This window comes from Antechinus flavipes, chromosome 1, assembly GCF_016432865.1.
Source record: "Antechinus flavipes isolate AdamAnt ecotype Samford, QLD, Australia chromosome 1, AdamAnt_v2, whole genome shotgun sequence".
In the NCBI taxonomy this organism is placed as follows: Eukaryota; Metazoa; Chordata; class Mammalia; order Dasyuromorphia; family Dasyuridae; genus Antechinus; species Antechinus flavipes.
The window spans coordinates 81,837,680-81,859,306 of record NC_067398.1 but is presented as its reverse complement, the minus strand read 5'-3'; the positions used below and the strand labels follow the sequence as shown (position 1 = coordinate 81,859,306).

The 21,627-nt window shown below is 38.5% G+C and overlaps 1 protein-coding gene across 1 annotated transcript in view; it reads left to right on the top strand.

The window, feature by feature from the left end:
• Positions 1-21,627, top strand: part of DOCK3 (dedicator of cytokinesis 3) — a 513,257-nt gene that overhangs the window by 466,451 nt on the left and 25,179 nt on the right. Inside the window, exons 40-49 of the mRNA XM_051985737.1 lie at positions 1,287-1,391; positions 8,276-8,417; positions 9,459-9,625; positions 9,802-9,888; positions 10,572-10,751; positions 12,086-12,169; positions 12,366-12,482; positions 18,460-18,581; positions 19,600-19,738; positions 20,332-20,479. Coding sequence (XP_051841697.1) covers positions 1,287-1,391; positions 8,276-8,417; positions 9,459-9,625; positions 9,802-9,888; positions 10,572-10,751; positions 12,086-12,169; positions 12,366-12,482; positions 18,460-18,581; positions 19,600-19,738; positions 20,332-20,479 — 1,291 coding nt within the window. The remainder of the gene's footprint in view (positions 1-1,286; positions 1,392-8,275; positions 8,418-9,458; positions 9,626-9,801; positions 9,889-10,571; positions 10,752-12,085; positions 12,170-12,365; positions 12,483-18,459; positions 18,582-19,599; positions 19,739-20,331; positions 20,480-21,627) is intronic.

Sequence of the window (21,627 nt, the reverse complement as noted above, 5' to 3'; positions counted from 1 at the left end):
TGTGGAAGTGTGATACAGAGGAATTTTCAAATCCCCTGAATCTTGCTTCTACTTCAAAACCCAAACTGTTTTGATACCCTTTAGACAAAATGAGTAATTTCCCTTGGATTTCGCGATTGTGATGAATGAATTATTTTCTTATTGTTAGCACAGGCCTTGGATTCTGGTATTCAGTAATTATCAACTAATCTTGGGCAGTATCATTATCATACCCAAAGAGCTATGTCCTGCCCACTCGTTAATTTTTCTTCCACTCAAGCATCCCAAATGTGTGCTTGAGCCCAGAAGCACAGTTTGTTTATTTTTTTGTTTTCTATACTAGAATTCTAATCCATTGCCTCACTCTGGGTTCGTGAAGGCTGTGGCAAGTCAGGTTCAGCCAGTCAGGAAATCCTTCAGATTTGGACTCGCTCAACAACGGACTCAAAGATTGTGAGAGATCACTAGATTGTCTGTAGGGTTACAGTTTCTTGCCTAAGACTGTCTGTGAGGTGATCTGAGGCAATATAGTCTAAATTAATGGAAGGAGTAACCAAAAACAAATCCACAGCTCTTTGAAATTGAAGTAGCTGATTCACTTCTTTGACGGGGCTACCAAATGTAGGCCAGCAGAAGCTAAGATTAGAAGTCTGCAAATAACCTTTCAGGTTAACATCAGGCCCTTTGGTCCTGAGAAGGGAAATTCTAGAATTTGGATTTAATTTAAACAATGAATTGTGTATTTGGTCTAGAAAACCTGGAGAAACCTGATGAAAGAACCAAGATTTTGACATAAGTTGTCCACCAACATAGTTGGTGTTAGTTTTTCTGTGTCTGAAATTAGTACAGTTGAGATTGGATTACCTCTCCTTCTATCGTGGTGAACAGAGAAACTATAAATCACAGTATATAAATCAGCCTTCTGAGGTTAAAAACAGTTTTATTTAGAAAGTCACTTCAAACTATACAGCTGTCACTTCAAACTATACAGCTATCAAATAATTCTGTTTCTGTTTCCTGGTACTGTTCTTTTTCCATATGGGCTGAGCTGTGTGAGCAGCCAAGGAACAAGCAGGATAAAGATGACTTCATCTAAGATTATGGATGACCAGTATCAGTCCTCAAAGGGAAAAGCACTTGTGTAAAAATGCTGTGGAATTGTGAGCTATTATTCTGTGTGAGGTGTGACTGATGTACTTCCTTTGTAAGCACAAAGATTTTGTGCTATAAAAACTGGTTGTACACCAAGATGTGCAAACGGATGGTTTGTTAAGTATATGTGAAACTCATTCATTTTCCATTCACAGAAAATGGAAGCCACCTACTATGATAACATTATGGAGCAGCAACGTCTGGAGCCTGAGTTCTTCAGAGTTGGTTTCTATGGAAGAAAGTTCCCTTTCTTCCTCCGCGTAAGTAAATACAGAGTCTCACTAGAACGTAAAGTATTTCTCAATAATTTGATCAAAACACAAATTGTATTAAGCCTCATTCCCTACTTCGTTATTTCTACAAAATTCTGGTACTCATTTGCTTAGAAGGCATTGAGATGAATGAAAGGCAAGTGGGATCATCTCCACTGAGCTGGTTTTTCTCATATTGATTGGTTTAATTCCATACTTTTGTGTTACTCTCAGGAACTTACAAAGGTTGTTAGGTCACCAAATCAACTGAAACCTTAGGAGGCAAGTTTTAAATCACTGAGTAAGTACATGAGAATAATCTGGTATCCAAACTTGGAAAACCTTCCATGTCTTAAAGTCTTTTGCCTAGGATCTCCCAAAATGTATATTTCTTGGAGACTGACAATATGAGAGGTGCTCTACAGCCCACTACAAAGACACATTCTGGGTCCTCTGGGACCTGCAGGTTCAAGGCAACACAATAAATCAATGGAATTGGCCTTTTTAGTAACCAGCATGCAGTGAACTAGGGTAGATTTCAGTTTGGAAGGCATTTTTTGGCCATCCATGGTCTTCTTTACTTTCTCTTAGAAGATGGAACTAGAATATAAAAAAAAAAATCTAACTAACAACAAACTTGGTGCTGATGGCAATAATCTGACAGGCCATCTTCCCTATTCAGCACCACATCTGAGTAGCGATTTGTGTCTGGTGGCTTTGTTCTTGTTAATGGTCACAGATAGTGATCTCCAAAGTGGGGGGGGGGGGGGTGTGTGCAGGACAATCCATTGGGATGTGGGAAGATAACATTATAACTTCTATTTATATTTATTTTATTTTAAAAAATTAAACTTTGCTAATATTTAATTTAAATATTTGTCCTGACATTTCACTTGATCTACATGTCAGATGCTCATGCAAGTTATATGAGGTTTTCTAATGTAAAAGCAAGAATTCCATAATATGGAAGGATCGATAGCAGTATTCTCACTTGATTAACTTTAAGCATCTTGCAATGAGGTACAATTTACACATGTCTGGTTAAATGGATTTATGGATTATATTATCTAGTTTTAGCTAAATTAGCTTTCACCAAATGAACAAGGGACTTTAAATTTTTCCTGCTAAGAAATCGTGAATAATGTAAGTATAAGTCACTGAGTGAACTACAAACCTGAAACATTGACTATCTAATCAAAACTAGCAATAAGTTGGCCAAAGAATTTTGAAATTAGCAAGTTGATTTGAAATATAGAATCATATCCACTATTATGATTGTTAAACCTCACTTTTATTATTTGTCTTGAAATCCTAGCAAATGATAGTAATAAGCCATCAACATTAGCAATGTTTAAAAACTAAGCTTTCATTGCCACAAAATATGTCAATGCATCACCTATAAAATATTTTATCCTAAGAACATATATTTAGAGTGTGAAGAACTATTGAAGCCACTGGTCTACACTCATCATTTTACAGATCACACAGTGATTATCAGAGACAGTATTTGAGCCTGACTCCCAGCCCAAAGCTTTGGTCCACTTTAATAAGCTGCCTCTAAAAGAGATCTGCATGTTTTCAAAATATGGAAATAGAATTTTGTGCAACTTAAACTTAAAACTTATTACAAATAAAGACCTTGTGTGTTTTGAACTCTTTCTTTAAACAGATAAAAATGCAAAACCTTTCAATTAGTTTATAAGAACAACTGATTTACATAAGAGAAAATGGAAGTCCACTAGCCAAATTTCAACAAAAACCTTTTTAGGGAGAGGAGTGCCGAGGGAATGAAAAAATGAATATGATAATTTAGTAAGGATAGCTAATGCTATAGTTCTTCCATTGACTTCTGCATTGCTTTGTAAAGTGTTTGGGTTTTTTAAGATAAACCGGATATGGACCAGACCTTCAAATCACTGTATCATAAAGTATTAATTAGAAATTTCCAAAATAACAAAGCATATCCAGTCATAAATGGTCATGGAAGCAGCATCATATAAAGAAATGGCTTTGAAATCAGGAAAACCTGCTTTTTGATACCTCTTGGCTGTATGACTCTGGGCAAGTCACCTTTCCGATGCTGTAGACAACTCTACAAGATGATGATACCAAAATATTCTGCTAGTCTGCAATGGTAGAGAGATTTTCCTCAACCAAGAGTTCCCTGCACCAATAAAGTCACAGGTCCTGACCCTGTTCCTACCCCTATTCAAGCACATGGAGGCACCATAGTGTACATAGTGCCTGGCTTGAAGTCAGAAAAACTCAACTTCCTGTGTTCAAATCTAGCTTCAGATACTTACTAGCTGTGTGACCCCAAGTAAGTCATTTAACTTTGTTTGCCTCAGTTTCCTCATCTGTAAAATGATCTGGAGAAAGAAATGGCCAATCACTACATTGTCTCTGTCAAGAAAACCTCACATGGGATCACAAAGAGTTAGACATGAGACTCAAATGACCAAAGAACCACAAGAGTTCATTCACATAGCTCTTGCTAAATTATATGTGTGTGTAAATTTTAGTGATAGAAAATTTTGTATTGTTACTAAGTAAAATAAATTTTCAAATATTTTATTCATTTCTAATTCATGTTTTATAAATGCTTTATAATATACCTAATAGTGGTGTATATGTATGTATATAATTTAAAAATAAATATACATATACTGGAAGTGTATTTTCAAGAATATTTTATTGTTAAATATGTATCATCAGGGGTGTACTCATAAATGTTTAACAACCATACTCTCTATATAAGAAAAAAAGCATATATGTGCACATAAAAGTTCAATCTGCATTATTAATACTTTCTTAAGTCTAGACAATCAACAAAACAATCAATGAAACCCTGGCCTATAGTGAATGCTGAATTAACAATGTCGTTTAGGCTATCTCCAACATATCCCTGTGAATGATCCATTAAGTCTGAAGAACACTGGTCCAGAAGACAGCCTGGTTCTTCTCAAACAAGGCAGACAGCAGGAACAGGTTCTCAGAGGCTTTTATTATGGCGTCAGTCCCATTGACATCAGATATTAGTCTCACTGCCTTCAAGTTTAAGCTTTCCTCTTTCAGATCAAGCTCTCTGCCCAGAAAGATGAGAAATTCCCTATAACTGAGAGATTCAACTAAGAATTATCCCCTAGGATAATTTATTTGGGGTTTGCATTTTTTAGGAGAAAAGTTTTAGTCAATAAGCAAAAGAGCATTGGTTATTCTTATAGAAGAGTTTCTGGATCCACAGTGAAGCTGGTCTTTTTTTAGCAATAATTCTTACTACATTTCAAAAAAACAATGTAACCACATTTCTTGGATGGCTAACTAGCAGGACAGTTAGCCTGGCTATTGGTGCTATTGACAGTGACAGCCAGAACATCATATCTAATTGTAATCCTCAGTAATGCTCTAATTATATTCCACAGCGTGTTCTAATAGCAGAGCAGGCAAGAATTAATAAAGTAACAGAAGAACTTCACCTCCCCTTTCATTCTAATGACCATCATGTACAAAAATTTCTGAAATGGTCTATTTAGCTCTGAGCATCAGAACAGATCATAGGATAACAATGGAGATGTAGACCAGGAAAAAGGAAGATTAAGTGAAGATGCATTTCAAACAACAAACTTACCCAGAAATCCCAACAAAATAGATTCTAGTCCCTTATCTCAGCTTTCATCATTTTTAGTTTTTGCTTGTTTGTTTTTTACAAACATGCTTGATGACCTTTTTCACATTGCCTACCATTTTAGGAAGAAGAAAAGGAATGGAGGCAGGGAGAAAAATTTGAAACTCAAAATCTTGTTAAGATGGATGCTTTAAAATTATCTTCACATGTAATTGGGGAAAATACTATTTTTAAAATATGCTTAGCTAGCACTTATTTCTTCATGTTTAGCACCACAATTTATGTACTAGAAACCAAATTTTACTCAGAAATTTCAGACTGTTGGCCATTTCAAGGCTCTGGTGTCATCTGTTTCTCATAGCTCAGCCTGGCTTCCACACTACTCAGGCTCACTTAAGTGTGACAAATCCATTTCTCAGGGCTTGTTTAATTTTGTGCAGTGCAGACCCCAGGGTGAATCTTCAGTGTCCATCTGCAAGCCACTTTTAGTGAATTATTGTTTATAAGGACATGCAGATCTGCTTTGAAAGAATCTATACATGATTAAGATACCTCACATTCTCTCAGCAAACAATGTCAGAAGACCCAGGCACTAGCCAGACCCTCTGCAAGCCAAATGAAAGCCAGGGATTCTGGATGGTGCATATACATCTCCTTGGTCTCAGCACACCCTGTATCCTCCTTTTCATCAGCTTTTAGGATTGATATTACAGCATAAGACATATGTCATACAGAGAACATACTTTCTGCATTTTGAATGTGCAGTGAAAAGCCTGTGAAGCACTGGAGCTCTCTAGAGTGTAGATGTGTGACTGATGGTTCCAAGGTTAGAAAATGTGTCCGCCTGTTTCTCATACATTATCCATGGAGCTCCATGCGAACCCTTCGTCATTCGCATCACCAGGAACAAACGTAACCCATTATTTTCGTGCCATCAGCTTGGTTCCTACAAACTCTCTGCCTCTCTTGTCCATATAAAGACACTTATCTATTCCTTTAGAAACAAACAAAACCATCTTTTCCCTTGAAAAGGGGAAGAGGGAGGGAATTTCTGGTTATCTTATTTAGCCTCATTAAAGAGTACCTCCTGGAGGATTAAAATACATCTGTGATGTGAATAACTGAAAGGATTGACTGTGCAACTTCCTTAGCTTCAAGTTCCAGAAGGACTCAGAGAAGCAGTCTATTCATCAAGCAAGAGCTTTGTGAACTTTACTGTTCACATGTTTTAGTGATAAATTGAGGCTGCTTTTCTCCCGACCTCATCATTTTCCTCTTCTTTCTTATTCCATTCTAATCATTTTAGTCATCTAGATCCACCTTTTTAATAATTCTTCCTTTTTCTCTGAGTGAAAATGACAAATGTTTGGATATTCTATGTCCTGACAAGGTTAAGAGTATCACAAGAAAATATCTCCTAAATGGCTGGTTTGGGAAATGTCTTCTGTAAAATATTTGTAAAATTCTAGATTAATATCTGACTGGTTCCTGCCTTAGCAAGATCCCTCCTGTTTTGGGTAGACTTCTGAAGGGAGTGGCAAACTGAGAGATAGCTAAGATACTTTAGGAAATTTTTGGAAATTTTTTTTAGGAAAAACCTTGACAAATTAGAGCATACCCAGAGTAAAGCAACCAATTTAGTATAGGCTCAATATCATGCCATATCTGGATTGCTTGAAAGAATATGGAAGTATATAGCCTGAAGAATAGGAAATTCTTTATATTGCTCCTAAGAGATATCATAGTTTCTGAAAACTCTTCATGTAAAAAAGAGATTAGATTTCTTTTACTTGAATGCAGAAGGCAGATCTAAAAATAATGAATAGACGTTGGAGATAGAGATTTCTGCTTCGTATTAGGGAAAATTTCCAAAAGGAGATTGGTCTGCCTAAGAAGATAATAAACTCCCTATTATTGGAGATCTTCAAGGGAATCCTAGATGGCCACTTGTTAGAGATGTTGTCAAAACGGATTTCTGTATAACTCTAGGTTGAACTGGATGACTTCCCCCCAGCTCCCTTCCAACTCTGAGATTCTATGAATCTCTCATTGTTTTGACATGGTCTTGGAAGCACATTCCTTGGCTCTGAAGAAATCATTACTTAACTAATTTCCTATGACCCTAAGTAACACAAGGAGAAAGAGCCCTCTCCATCTTCCAAAATGAACAAGATGAAACCGTGTCTGCAAGCCAGGGCCACTTGATAAGATGCAATGCCAAAAGAAGCATTTATTAAAACAGTGATGGTTTGTTCATTGAGTTATTCATTTGTTAAGTACCCCTATGTTCTGTGCCCAGCACTGAGGGGAAGAGGAATGGATAAAGCATAGTAATGTCTCTAAGAAGCTTGCACTATGATAGAGGAAATAATAAAATTAAAAATAACTCCCCAAAAAGCAGCTTGTAATAAGTATAGAAGAGTGGTACAAAGTACTGGGAAATGTGGGGTGGGATGGGGCAAGGTAGGGATAGCTCAGGAAAAGATATCAAGTCCTCATGGGAGAATCAAGAAAAGCTTCAGGAAGCCATGGATAATGAAAGAGAAGAGCTAGGGAGAAGAGCAGACATAGAGAAGGAATGATGTAAACAAAATCATGGAGGCAGGAAGCATAGAACATATTTGTGTTATAGTTATTGGGTCATTTCAGTTATGTCCGACTCTCTGTGACCCCATTTAAGATTTTTTTGGCAAAGATATTGGAGTAGTTTGTCATTTTCTTATCCAGCTCAGTTTACAGATGAGGAAACTGAGGCAAACAGGGGTACATGATGTATTCAGGGTCGCACAGATTTGTATATGTCTGAGACTAGATTTAAACTCATGAAGATGAGTCTCTGATTCAAGTGTTCTATCCAGTCATCATCAAGTTGCTCCAAGAACATGTTCAGAAAATGGCAATCAGTTCATTTTGATTGAAGTTTAATAGTACATGTGAGATGGACAGGATTGTGTAGTAAAAGAAGTCCTGGATCTGTAGCCAGACAACCCAGGCTCAAGTCTCCCATCTGCCACTTAGTAGCTCTGTAGCCTTCTGCGAGCTGTGCAATTTCTGTGGGCCTGTTTTTTCATCTCTAAAATGATGGCATTGGACTAGATGAGCTCTTTGATCCCTTTTAACTCTAGATCTGTGAGGTTTAGTGGGGGAATTGTGTGAGATACTGATCCATTTACAAAGGACTTCTCTGCTAATGAAAGGCTTCTGGATGAAAGGAAACATTTCAGAGAAGCAAAAGGACTTATTCCTGTGTTGTTGTTGTTTTTTATAGAATAAGGAGTATGTGTGTCGGGGCCACGACTATGAGAGGCTGGAAGCCTTTCAACAGAGGATGCTGAGCGAGTTCCCTCACGCCATCGCCATGCAGCACCCCAACCACCCAGACGACTCCATCTTGCAATGTGATGCCCAGTGTATCCTTTGTACCCAAGAAGTAAAATGCTGCTATTAGTTGCTGGGAAACCAGGGCTTAGTTCTTTCCATCTGCTCTCTAGTTTGGATGATCTAACACAAGTTTGCAGCCCATGTACTTAATATTAATCAAACTTCCCATTTGACACAATTGTCTCTCACACTGAAGAGATGTCAGCAGTGTCTTAGCCCTGGGTAGCTGTTCAACATCCGAGAAAATGGATGATCATTGCTATGTCTGGGGCTGCTTGGCCTTTACCTTTATGATTGACCAGTCAGTCATTTCATGCATACTCTGTATTTCTAAGTTATCCACCCAGTTGGCCGGGAGAAAGCACTTTGCAATGTGGGTCATGGATCCAGCCAGCATATTCACCAATTATTCTCCTCCCACTCCTGTTTGTGAGGATTTCTTCACCATCCTTTTCAAGGCAGATTGGTAGTGGTGGGGTTCTGTCCCTATGGTGAAAATCTTCGGTATGAATGAACATGCAGCAGACACAGTAACACTGTTTAGCAGCCTCTGTGGAGAGAGCCAGATGGCAGTTGATAAAATTGTGGCAGGTTTTTTCCAGAGAAGGCAGGGCAAGTGTCCTCCCATCTGGTATTTTACCAGCAAGGACTCCAAACAGTATTTTGCTTTAAGGTTGCTTGCCAGTAAAAACAGTTTACCAACAATTTAAAAGAAGACCTACTCTCCATTCCCTTTCCTCCATGTCTCTACATTTTCTCCATTTTCACTCTTTCTTCTTAAAATAAACGGGAGAGCATACCACCATTATTAACTTGGGTGGAATGGGTGGTCACTAGAACTAAGCCTAATTCATCATATCAAAGTTGCCAAGAACATAAAAACTTTGGGCAGAAGTCATTGATTTTTGCCACTCTTGAGGCTTTTCTACACTTCTTTGCCTTCATACCTTTTATTGTAACAAAAAGAAGCAGCCCAGACTGAATGCCCCCAAATCTATCTTCTTTCAATGATGACAGTGAAAAGTTGGTCTCCGCAAAGTCTATGTTTTCTTGAACTTCGCCTTTCTCAGATCTGCAAATCTATGCAGTGACACCAATTCCAGATTATGTAGATGTCCTTCAGATGGATCGAGTACCTGATCGAATTAAAAGCTTTTATCGCGTCAATAATGTTAAGAAGTTCCGGTATGACAGACCTTTCCATAAAGGTCCGAAGGACAAGGACAATGAATTCAAGGTAGGAAGGATCAGGAACGAGGTCAGCATATATTCAATTGATCACTAGGGACAATCCCCCGGTTTTCAAGAAGTTGGGATTGCTCAGACTCCTTGGTAAAATGTTGTTAATAAGATGTGAATTCCATTTGATTGAGTCCAGGGTGTACTCCATCTACCTTCCTGTGTCCTCTGCAGAGTCTGTGGATTGAGCGTACCACTCTGACCCTGACCCACAGTTTGCCTGGAATCTCTCGATGGTTTGAAGTAGAGAGAAGAGAGCTGGTAAATGATGTGTTGCTTGTAGTGGGGCTTCAGTAGGTGATACAGTTTCTTCCCAAGCATCAGCATCCCAGTCATTGCTGCTAGCTTGTTGAAGCAAGTTGGTTTTGTATTGAACAAATGTAATTCAAGGATAAGGTACTGGAGAATCTATGAGTATATAAATTCATTTACATAAAATAGCGATGGTGAATCGGTGTGTTTGCTCATGCTAAGTTTTCATTTTTAAAAAGCTTACTTGCAAATTCCTACAAATTGAAAGGGAAAAGTACTTAATGTTTGAGGATGTAAAATGCCATAATGTTCCAAAATAACTGCAGAGATGAGGCTTAAATTCAAGTTTTGCCAGATATTGCCACTAAAAAGAAAGGTATGACCAACCAATTTGCTTCTCAGTACCAACTACACTTAAGAAACAAATAATTTTTCCTCTATGACAGTAGGAACAACTAAAGAAATAATTCGAGCTTTCCTAAAATGGAATGGGCTACACTGAGAGGTAATGAACTGGCCATGTTAAATCTTCAAGCACAGTGTGGACGACCACTCATCGGGGCTTTTAGAATGGAAGAATTCTTGCACTGGGCAAGGAATTGTTCTAGATAACCTCTAAGATTTCTTGTTGGTTCTCAGGTTTGGGCTACACAATGTCAAGAGGATGAATCCATGTTCTGTGTGCTTTCTAGGTTGAAGTGAGCCCTTTGGAAAATGCCATACAGGTTGTTGAGAACAAGAACCAGGAGCTTCGAACGCTGATCAGCCAGTATCAGCACAAACAAATGCATGGTAATATTAACCTGCTCAGCATGTGCCTGAACGGAGTCATAGATGCCGCTGTGAACGGTGGTATTGCCCGTTACCAGGAGGTGAGCAGTCTGTAGGAATTAGTTCTCCCTGATGCTCTTATGCATGATAGTGATAAATTGTGCCAGAAGCATCAAATCCAGTCAGACTCAAGAAAATAGTAAAAATTATTTTTATATCATCACACTAGTAATCCGGCTTAGGTCAGGCTTTATCCAGTCTTCCTGCTAATCAGTAGTCACTTGTTAGATTTATGAGTACATAGTACTTAGCTAAACAATTCTTGTTACATTCTATTGGAGGAAACAAACTATACTCGTATAAATATGTACAAAGTCAAATCAAGGTAAATACAGATTAATAAAAGAAGGAAGACAATAACCACAGGAGGTGAAAAGGAGAAATTAGGTCAGGAAAGACTTTACTAGTCAAAGTGTAGCCCCTGAAATAGTATCCTTGTTAGCTATTCAATTCAACAACAATTCAACAATAGAGATAGTTTTAATTAAGCCATTTCTTGGCTAATTATTTTTCTGCCTCAAAGACTTAGGAACTTGCCCTTGCCAGATAGTCAAAGATAGCTGCAGAACTGCCCAGCGAGAGCGTAGCCCCCAGAGGCTGACCTTCCCCCACATATCTGCCCCATCCTTCTTTGTTTGCTGTAGCATGCAGAGCAGGTCATAGGAAAGGACTTTCAGTCCTCGAGGTAGATTGTTTTATTTTTTTTTCACTCCTCTTTGACAACTTGGCAAACCATTTAGTCATGGAAGAATGTTAAATGGCCTCCAAGAGGCACACGGGAAGCAGAGCCAGCACAGTAGTAGTCTGTTACCCTGTTTGTGAGGGAGCCCAGTGTCTGGTTTCCAGTCTTGGCTATGCGTTCCAAAGGCCAGCCGGACCTGCCACAAAATGCCTCGTGCTATCAAACAGTGATCACTCAGACTGACAGAGGAGCGGCCTTGACAGGCTCAGAAGAGCCCTTCCATTCTTCTTGGCCAAGAATCTAAAAGTAATCCCACTGGGTGGGGGAGGTTTAAAGAAGGAGGAGGAGAAGCCTCAGAGCTTAGAGCTCCTAAGCCAAAAAGGAAAATCACTGCTAGGACTTTCTGATAAGTGTTTCTGTCAAGTATCTCAACTGACTTTCCAATTGTATTTTCTGGCAAAGTTTGACGTGAGAGTACACTCCTTTGTTTCCCTGGAGGCTATAAGGTTGGACTAAAGATTGGAGTGTCCTTTATTGATTGATTTAATGTTTCCACAAACCTTGCCAGTTAAAACGCTTTGGCCCAGAACTGATTGGGGGTGAGGGGGAGATGTAAGGATATGGGAAGGAGATAGGAGGGGATTCTTCCTGTTGCATGTTGTCACTCACTACTGTCTCTCCATCATCCTGCAGGCTTTCTTTGATAAAGATTATATTACCAAGCACCCAGGGGATGCAGAGAAAATCACACAACTCAAGGAGCTCATGCAGGAACAGGTACCTCTCAGCATATCACTGGAAAAGAAGATGAGTCCATCTGATTCAATCATAGTTACATTAGGCCAGTGCTAAAGAACAAATGTGACCTAGCTGAGAAATTGGGAAGGTGGATGGTCACTGCATGCTTTTGGAGGACAGCTTCCCTGCTTCACAGAATGGTTCACTACTTTTGTTTTCATCTTATTTGACATAGGTCCATGTCCTTGGGGTGGGCCTAGCAGTTCATGAGAAGTTTGTTCATCCAGAAATGCGCCCTCTGCATAAGAAGCTAATTGATCAATTCCAGATGATGCGAGCCAGCCTCTACCATGTAAGATAATCTCTTAATTCAGTGTCTTGAGAAATTTAAATGCATGGTCATAACCAGTCCCATCAAATTCAGAGATAAAGAATAATGAAAAACTCATCTCCTCATGAATACTTATCCTATAATAGATATACAGCAGAAAATGAAAATGAGAGGTAACACTAAAAGAAAAAGATAAAAGAAAAATAAGTGGTCGACAGTTATCAATAAGTAGGCTTTGCCTTTGCAAAAATGGATGCCTTGGGCATATTACTTAATGTTTTGGCTGACAGACACCTCCTCCACCAGGCACCTAAGTTAAGACTCTTTTCATTAATCAGAACCTCCATGAAAGTCCTAGTTCAATCAGTCATCATAGTATGACAGAAACTTGAATTCTCAAAGACATCACCTGTAGAATACAAGCTCTGTCCATGCTAGAAAGGAACCCACCAACAGACCATGTCTGCTATCTGAGGGCCAGCCCAGAGAGGATGGAGTACCGAGAGATTCATGAACTATTTGGCTGTGGCCAGCCATGAGACAAAGAAAACATTCCAGTGTCCTCAGTTCTGTGCAGCTTCCTTTCATTCTTATTAGTGATGATGAATTAATGCTGCCAAAGAGAGGAGATAGTGCCGACAATCACACCATTTTCAGTTCATCTAGAAACATCCACTTCATTGTTGGTACTCTAAATATGGGGCAGTTCGGTGGCTCAGTGATTAGAGCTCCAGATCTGGAGTTAGAAAGACCATCAGCCACTTACTAGCTTTGTGACTGTGGGTAAGTCACATAATTGCCCAAAAAAACCCAAATGGGGTCACACAGAGTAGGACCCTGAGACCACCGAATACTCTGAATATGAGCTCCAGTGATCTGCAAAATTAAGCTTTTCCTGGAGAAGTTTATTCCTATTAATACTGGCATTCTCACAATAAATGGAATCAAAAGATATAAGGAAGTTGCAGTTAAATGGCAGGAGGGCTCACAGATTCACACGCACGCACACACACACACACACACACTCACACACACACACACACACACACACACACAATCATTTCAACTGCTCTAAATGCCAGCTATCCATTTCTGCAGGAAGAGGAGGTCAAGCAGCTGAGTAGATATTATTCTAAAAGCTCACTTTAAGTAGCAAATAACAAGGGACAAGGTACAGAGAAATAACTATATGAAGTTCTTGGTCTAGAAGAAACAAGATAGCTAACTAGATTAAATTAAATTCAGCAAATATTTATTACTTACTCCTATCTTCTTGATCTTAGTCTAGTTGGATTGGTTTGTTTGCTTTTATTTTCCCTGGAGTGTGGAGAAAAAATATATATAGTGAATGGCAATTTAAGGCAGTTGAGTGTTAGCATTGGGAGGCTTATCCCGGATAAGTTGAATCTCAATCTGGAGTTCCTGATAACTGATCCCTCAGTCCGGCAAACAGGTATAACAAATCACTTTCCATAGCAGTGAGTGGAAACAGTAACAAAAAGAAAACAGAACTCAATACCTGACTTCAACAACTATGAAGGATAAGAACAATTTCACAGTTACCTTCAGAGAGTGTGCCACGCTTGTTTCTTTCAGCATCAAGTAGCACATATCTCTGCAGAATGTACAGCTTGGTCTCCATTCTAGAAGAAAAGATGAAAGATGTGAAGAACATATTTCTTTTCTACTGATGATATGATAGCATGAGGTAGAATGAAAGGATGGGGGGAGAAAGCTTCAAGGAGGAAATGGAAGGAAACAGATATGAAGAATCAGGAAAATTGAGACTCGATTTTGATCTAGAAAGGGTCCAAAGAAATCATGTAGTCTAGCTCCTTTGTCTTACATATTATTAAGATAATTAAGGTAATTATGGGTAATTAAGGCCAAGAAAGATTTAGTGACTTAGTCAACTATACATAAAGTAAATAGCAATATCAGAATTCAAACCCAAATCCTCTGACTTCACATCAAATGCTCTTTCCATCACACTTCTCATTTAAGAGGTTTGAAGATGGGAAAAATGTGACACAGAAAAGAAGTAGGAAAGACTACTGAATACTTTGGAGTGAAGTGATTAGAATGTAGCTCTTTCAGTAGAGGGAGAGAAGATTTCATCTTGTGTTCCAAGGAATTGTAACAGGGATACACAGGGGCCATCAAGTGATACCAGGGAGGAATGGTCAGAGGAACAAGAGCCAGGAAGTGGTGATCAGTGGTTCCCTTCTTTTTCTCCTCACTCTCCCATATTACATCCCCCTTAACCCTCCTTCTCCACTCATTTCTCTCTGACAACTCTGATATATTTCTAAACCAAATTGTGTGTATATGTATGTTTGACCCTTCTTTGTCCGTTTCAGACAAGAATGAGATTTGTGTGCCCATTCCCTCCATATTTTCACATCTTAATTATGAGATAGAGCATGTTCTACCCCTCTCTTTCTCCATTCTATATCATTATATTGCTTTTGTCCTTCCTTCTCTTTCCACCTTTTGCTGAATACAGAATTAATCTATCCCTAGGTCTTTTGTTTTTCTTATTTAGATTTTCTCATTACCCTTCCAAGATATTAAAGCTCTGAAGGGACACTTGTTTCTTCTCCCCCATTAGAATGGGATTGCTACATTGCTCTCCCAATTACTGAAGTAAATTTGACTTTCTAGGTCTCTATTGATTCTTGTGATTATATTCCAAAATTCCTACTTGGCTCTGGTCTTTTTATCATATCAGAAATGTTTAAAATTCGCCTATTTCATTAAAGATCCATTTTTCCCTGTAAGACTATTCTCAGTTTTGCAGATTAAATTATTCTTGGTTATAAGTCAATCTTTTTTTATCTTTTGGGATACTAATTTATAGTAGAATCAGTCAAAATATCTGTGGTCCTAATTGGGTTCATTGAGATTTGAAGTACTTCTTTCTAGATGCTTCTAGATGTTACATCTAGATGATGTAAAAATACATCAAACAAAGATGTATTTTTCCTTTGACATGGAAGCCCTGGATTTTGGTTATGACATTCCTGTGAATTCTTTTAGGGCTTTCTTTCAAGATCTGGATGCTTTCTGTCTTTGTAGTTTCCTTATAGTTCTGTTAGATCTTGGCAATTTTCATTTAAAATCTCTTAAAATGTAACATATCCAGGCTCTTCTTAACATTGTGATTTTCAGGGAGTCGAGCAATTTTTAAATTATCTCCCCTGCTCTATTTTCCAGCTCAATTTTTTTAAATCAGATATCTTATTTTTTTCTTCTTTTTAAGAAGTCTTTGTTCCTACTATTTCTTGCTGTCTATTCATAGAGTCATTGATTTCTATTTGGTCCATTCTAACTTTCAGGGAATCTGGTTAGTTTGGTAGCAGATAAGGTATTCATAATTTGGATAAGGTTTATCACTTTTCTTCTCAAAATTACTTATTCTCCTTCCAATTCTTTTCTCCAGAGCTTTTATTTCATTTTCTCCTTCATTTCTTCTAGTCATTCATATAGAACTTGTGGAAAATTGTTTTCCCTTGAGTCTCTGCAATTGTTTCAGAGATACCAACAAATTCAGACAATTCAGCCACTCTGTCCCTACCAAGGTCCCTACCCTAGAGCTTTCTAAAGAAGCTCTCCCCCCTAGCTTCCTGTAGATACAGAACCTTATGTGTCTATATGTGCTTTCATCCTACTTGCAGTCATTACTTTTAACAGGAAGCTACTGGTTTCTCTGCTTACACTGTCATTACCCTAGCTGGTAGCATCCTTTTTCTTATTGGGCTTCTGACTGACTTTTTTGTGCAGTTCCAGGGATAGAAGTCATTAGCTACAGTTCCTCAATGTATTTTGTGATTATTATGTGGTCTAGCAGAAATTTCAGGTTTTGTTAGGGTGGGGGAGTTGAGCAACCTGATTGTTCAGATAGCCATCTTGTAAAATCCTTTGGGAGGAAGAAAGGCAGTTATTTGTCAACTTTTAACATAAGTAGTAAAAGGATCTGCTGCTTTTCCAGGGCATCTATATAGGACATATCAAAGCACTTTAAGAGGCCTTCAACAAAGCCTCCTATACTATCATTATAGAAAAGATGACAAGATATGCATAATATACAGTATGAAGAACTCAAAAATGGTTAAATGGCTAAACCCAAAGAATATCGATATCAGTTTAGAGGGACACTTCCTGTGTAGTACCTCAGAGATTTGTTCTTGACCCTGTGTTACTCAGATATTTTATCAATAACTTTAATGGGAGGAAAGCTTGTCAAATTTGAAGCTACACTGCTGAGAAGAATAGTTTTTAAATGGTATAAATTGACAGATTAAAACAGTGTTACAATGGAAAGGATGCTGGGTTTGAAGTTGGAAGACCTGAGTTCAGATCCTGGCTGTGTCCCTAGTATCCTGGCTGTGCCTCTCATACCTTTGTGAGTTGGGGGAAATTGCCAAATCTGAGTTTCCATTTTCTTATCAATAAAATGAGAGAGTTGGACGAGATGACTTCTAAGCTCTCTTACGCCTCCAAAATTATTATCCTATAACTTAGAGGAGCCCTAAGATTTCTTCTGGTATTAAGACTACAAGCTTTGAACAGTGGGTTGAACCCCAAAGCAATCAGGTTTAATGGTGATAGATGTGTATTGTTAATAGACTTGGTTCCCAAAAAAATCAAGTTCACAAGTACAGGATGGGAGAGGAGTAACTAGGCAACTTCATGTGCCAAATCTCTGGAGGGATCAGCCCCATAGCAATCTATAGCATAACCTGACATTCACAAAGCTAATGCTATACAGACAGTTGGAAGGGAGACATAATATTCAGAATGACAGAAATTATCTCTCTTCTTCCTTGTTAGACTATATATTGTGTTCAGTACTAGACACTATTGAGGAAAGATGCAGACAAACCAGAGTATGTCACTATGCTTTTTGAAGGATCAAGAAGAAAGGCAGGATGATGAGATCACAAGAGGTCATTTCATACAATAGTCACCAGCCAAAGGAACTAGAGATGTTTTTACTTGAAAAAAATCTAGACAAAGTATAAATTCTATCTCTAAGTATTTGTGGGTTTTGCTTTTTCTATGTCACATCTATTACCTTGGGCAAAAGAGGGCAGGAACTTTCTCAAAAGTAGATCTGAGACAACAGGATCTACACAAAGATTTCCTTAAGTAGAAAACAATCTCTCATGTAAAATGTGAATTTCTCATATGCTTAAAATCAGTGTGGCAAGAGGAAGAAGGAATTTGTTTGCTTATAATCTGCACAAAACAGCTTCTGATGCAGAAATACTTATGGTCACTTGCCTCTGAAAGCAATTATAATTATGAATTCTTTAAGCTGCAAGATTAGGAGAGCCATCCCCTTTATTCATGGGTAGCACTGTTTACCACTTGTCCTATTCTTGATAAGAGGTTAAATGTTTGTACCTCCAGAAAATGGACTGGTATTGGGCACAGAGTTGAATCCAGACAATCAAGAGGAAATTAGTTCCATAACCACAGCAGAAATGTGAAACAAATGTGTAGTCCCCAATAGACTTTGCAGTCAGTCCTTCTTGCCAAGTTGTCTGGGATCTTAATAAGAATTTAATTATGTGAAAATAAAACTGTGCTATTTTTCAATTTACTGACAGAGAGTTTCTATTCTTCCACCCTAATGACTGTGTCATCAGACAGCTCAACTCAGGGAAAGTATTTCATTTAAAAGACAGTTCATACAATGATCTTTTTAACCCTGTCCTTCCACCTTGTTTAGGAGCTATTTAATAAATAAGTGAGTCTTGATGAATTATTGATATCCAACTTATTTCATGCTTAATATTCAATTCACACTATAGTTAAGTGGGCATAAAGGGATTTTTTAAGGGAAAGTAGTTGACTGTCAAACAACAAAATATATTTCTTAAAAGTTTCATCCTTATTCAAATCCTGATACACCTGACACACACACCACAACCCTCATCTCCTCTCTCACACACTTCAACCCAGTGATGATTAGTGATCCCTTTGTTCATAGGAGTTTCCTGGTTTGGATAAACTGAGTCCATCGTGTTCTGGCACTAATACAACCCGAGGGACTGTTCTGGTGTCCCATAGCCCAATGAGCCCAGAAACCATCAAGATGATGCATCGTCACAGGTATGGGATCTAGAATGAAAAACCTTTCCTCAGGCCCAAAGGATTGACTTCTGGAACCCAAACAATGGGAATTCTGCAGACTCTTCTTGACCCAGGAATGTCCATTACTTATACGAAATTCCAAATAGCACCTGCCAGGATTGCATTGGGTGCCAGAGCTAATAAATGGGATCAGCAAAGTAGAGTCCACCTCATGAGGAGTAATAGCAACACCAGGATAAAGTCTGAATGTGGCTGGCTTCCTGGACCTAGAAGGCTCTTCACCACAGTAAAAGACTCCAAGCTGTTTTGGTGATTTCTAAAGGATAAAGGGTAGCCATAAAAGGAGCAGTGTCAGTAGGGCCTAAGCCACAAGGAAAAAGCTTGGATAGACTAAGGATTTCCAAAGGCAAATTGTTGGGTGTCTTGTTCCCACCCATCTTGTGGGAGGCCCAAACATAACCCACCCCCAGAAGACCTCCTATGTTCTCATTTCTCAGTATCTTGCCCACAGCAAGAAATGTTCCCTGACTTATGAGAAATGAAAGGCTGCCATCTGCCATATTTGGCAAATGAGGTGTGGCCCTCCTTGTCCAGTGGCCAAATGTGAGCAGTGACTCTGGCTTATAGCCAGACAGCAAGATTACTAGATTTTTCTTCAGCGGGTGACCTATCCTTCATTTCCACCAAATGAAGGCTCTGCTGGCATAAAATTTGGTCAACAGGGTGAAAGTAGTGCTTACTTGATATTATGAGATTCCCTGCCAGTAATGTCCCACATACTAAGGTCAGATTAGCTGTCAGTCTTTTATTTACCAGTTAGTTGCATTTGATTGGAGACCTCTGCCATAGAGATAATTAACTGCTGAGGAAATGATTTATATTTCACTCTAAAAATCTACACTCCATGTGTAGATTCAAATCTGGTCATTGAAATATATATAATATAATATGCATATAAATATATTCTATTGATATAATATTGATATTACATAAATAAAATACCATAACTCTTTCCTGTTGTTCCTCTCAATTGTAGCCCAATGAACTTGATGGGATCAGGCCGCCATTCATCATCCTCTCTCTCCTCTCATGCATCCAGTGAAACAGGGAACATGGTGATTCTACCCGATGGCTCCATGGGAGAGGTTCCTGAGGACATGTACCATCACATGCAGGTAGCACCATAATGCAGCCAAGGGAAATGTAGAATGTATAGGATACCTAAGAGCCTTTATTCTGTTCTGCATCCCTCTGTCTTCAGTAATACTCCCATAGAAAAGACATCCATTCCTCAGCTTTCCAGTCCCTAAATTACTGACCAAAGAGAAAACATGCAGGCTTCCTCTCCCACAACATCCATAGGTGCGTTCCATCAGTCCTTCTTCCCTAAGAAGCAAGGCTCTGACTTCTGGCCAACTTTAGTCCTGGCTGCAATCACACTGGTGACAAATCTCTGCTAGGTCTCCTTTCATGAAGGCATTTTTACAGGCTTCATTGCTTTTACATTTACCATGAGCATCATAAGTAGAAAAAGGACTCCCCTGAGTAGAATGAGTCATTTCCCCTCTTATTTGTGGATGTGCGCTAGACAAGCTGGATTTCTCTTATATAGTAACATTCTTCTTCCATACTGGCCCAGATGAGATATAGGGAGCCTCGAGGTCCCCCTTCAAAATGGAGGAAGATGAATACATTGTTAAGTAGAAACTTAGTGGGAAAGTTCCCATTTCTCAGTTTTCTTTCTTGCTACTTTCTCTCCTTCCTCCAGCTCACTTATCCCAACACCAGGTACCAAGGCTCAATCACCAACGTGTCTGTTTTATCCTCATCCCAGGCCAGCCCTTCTTCCTCCAGTCTGAGCTCTACCCACTCAGCCCCATCCCAAATGATGAATTCTGCCCCACCTAGTGCCCGAGGTAAGTGAATAAGGAGAGTAGCCAGGAAAGCAGTGTTCTACAAGAACACTTCTGATTTCTATGGCTGCGCTGTTGAGATAAGCTTGGGATTTGAATTATATTCATTTTGACTTTCAGAGATAAATTGGTTTTTAAGCACTAAAAGTTTCTGGGATCCTATCTCAAGTCTAGTGTAGTCCCATTCCCTCAACCATAAAAGGAAAGCTCTCTTCTAGTTAGGAACATAGACTGTCCAATTCTGAAATTCCATGATTTTACATGATATACTGGCTTCAAGCCCTCCTTTGAACTGCTGGGATTGATATAGAGCCACATGAGCTAGCCAGACATTCAGATCAGAGTCATGTAAGAGAAAAGATTTCAGCGCTTCTACAGCCTAGACTAATGGCAAACTCAACTGTCTGCCTACTTTAACTAATGTCATGAAAATAGTCCTGGGATTAAATTTAAGAGACAAGTTCAAAATGCCAGCTCTGATATTTTTTAGCTGTGTGACCTTGGATAGGTTACCTCAAAGCTCTGCATCTTTGTTTTTTCATCTATTAAATAAAGATTGAGAGATTGTGACCCCTAACAGCTCTCCCAGCTTTAATATTCTATGTTTCCACAAGAAAGAGCAGAATTAAAACAAGTGAGACATCTGTCTTAAGAAGATGAAGTTTGGGAAGCAAAATTAAGGCTAAAACTAAATAGAAAAAAATGTTACCAAGTGCTTAGGACTTTCTTGAATTCAGAATAGCTTATCTCTGAAGGACAGCTACATAAGACTGTTTACTTGGCCAAATACGACTCAATTTTTCATTTAATTAAATGAATATTCTGTCTGAGAATCAGCTCTCCTTCACATTCTGATGCTAGATCCCATAGGTAAATTTAATTCCCTGACCTTTTTATGGAAATATCTACAAAGAAATGAAAATTAGTCAGAGTAAGCAAGATATATCCCTGAGGGGGTCAGCAGACCAGGCAATAGAAATGAATAGAGTAATGTGATTTGACCTACAGATTAGGAGAAAATGATTTCAAACTAAAGAGAGAATTATTCTTCTTCATTTAAAATTATTATGAAAAATAGCAGTAGTAAAAATAAACAGTAAAGTAGCTGCAGTAAATTTTGACATCCATAGGCCTAACAAAATTTTAAGAAT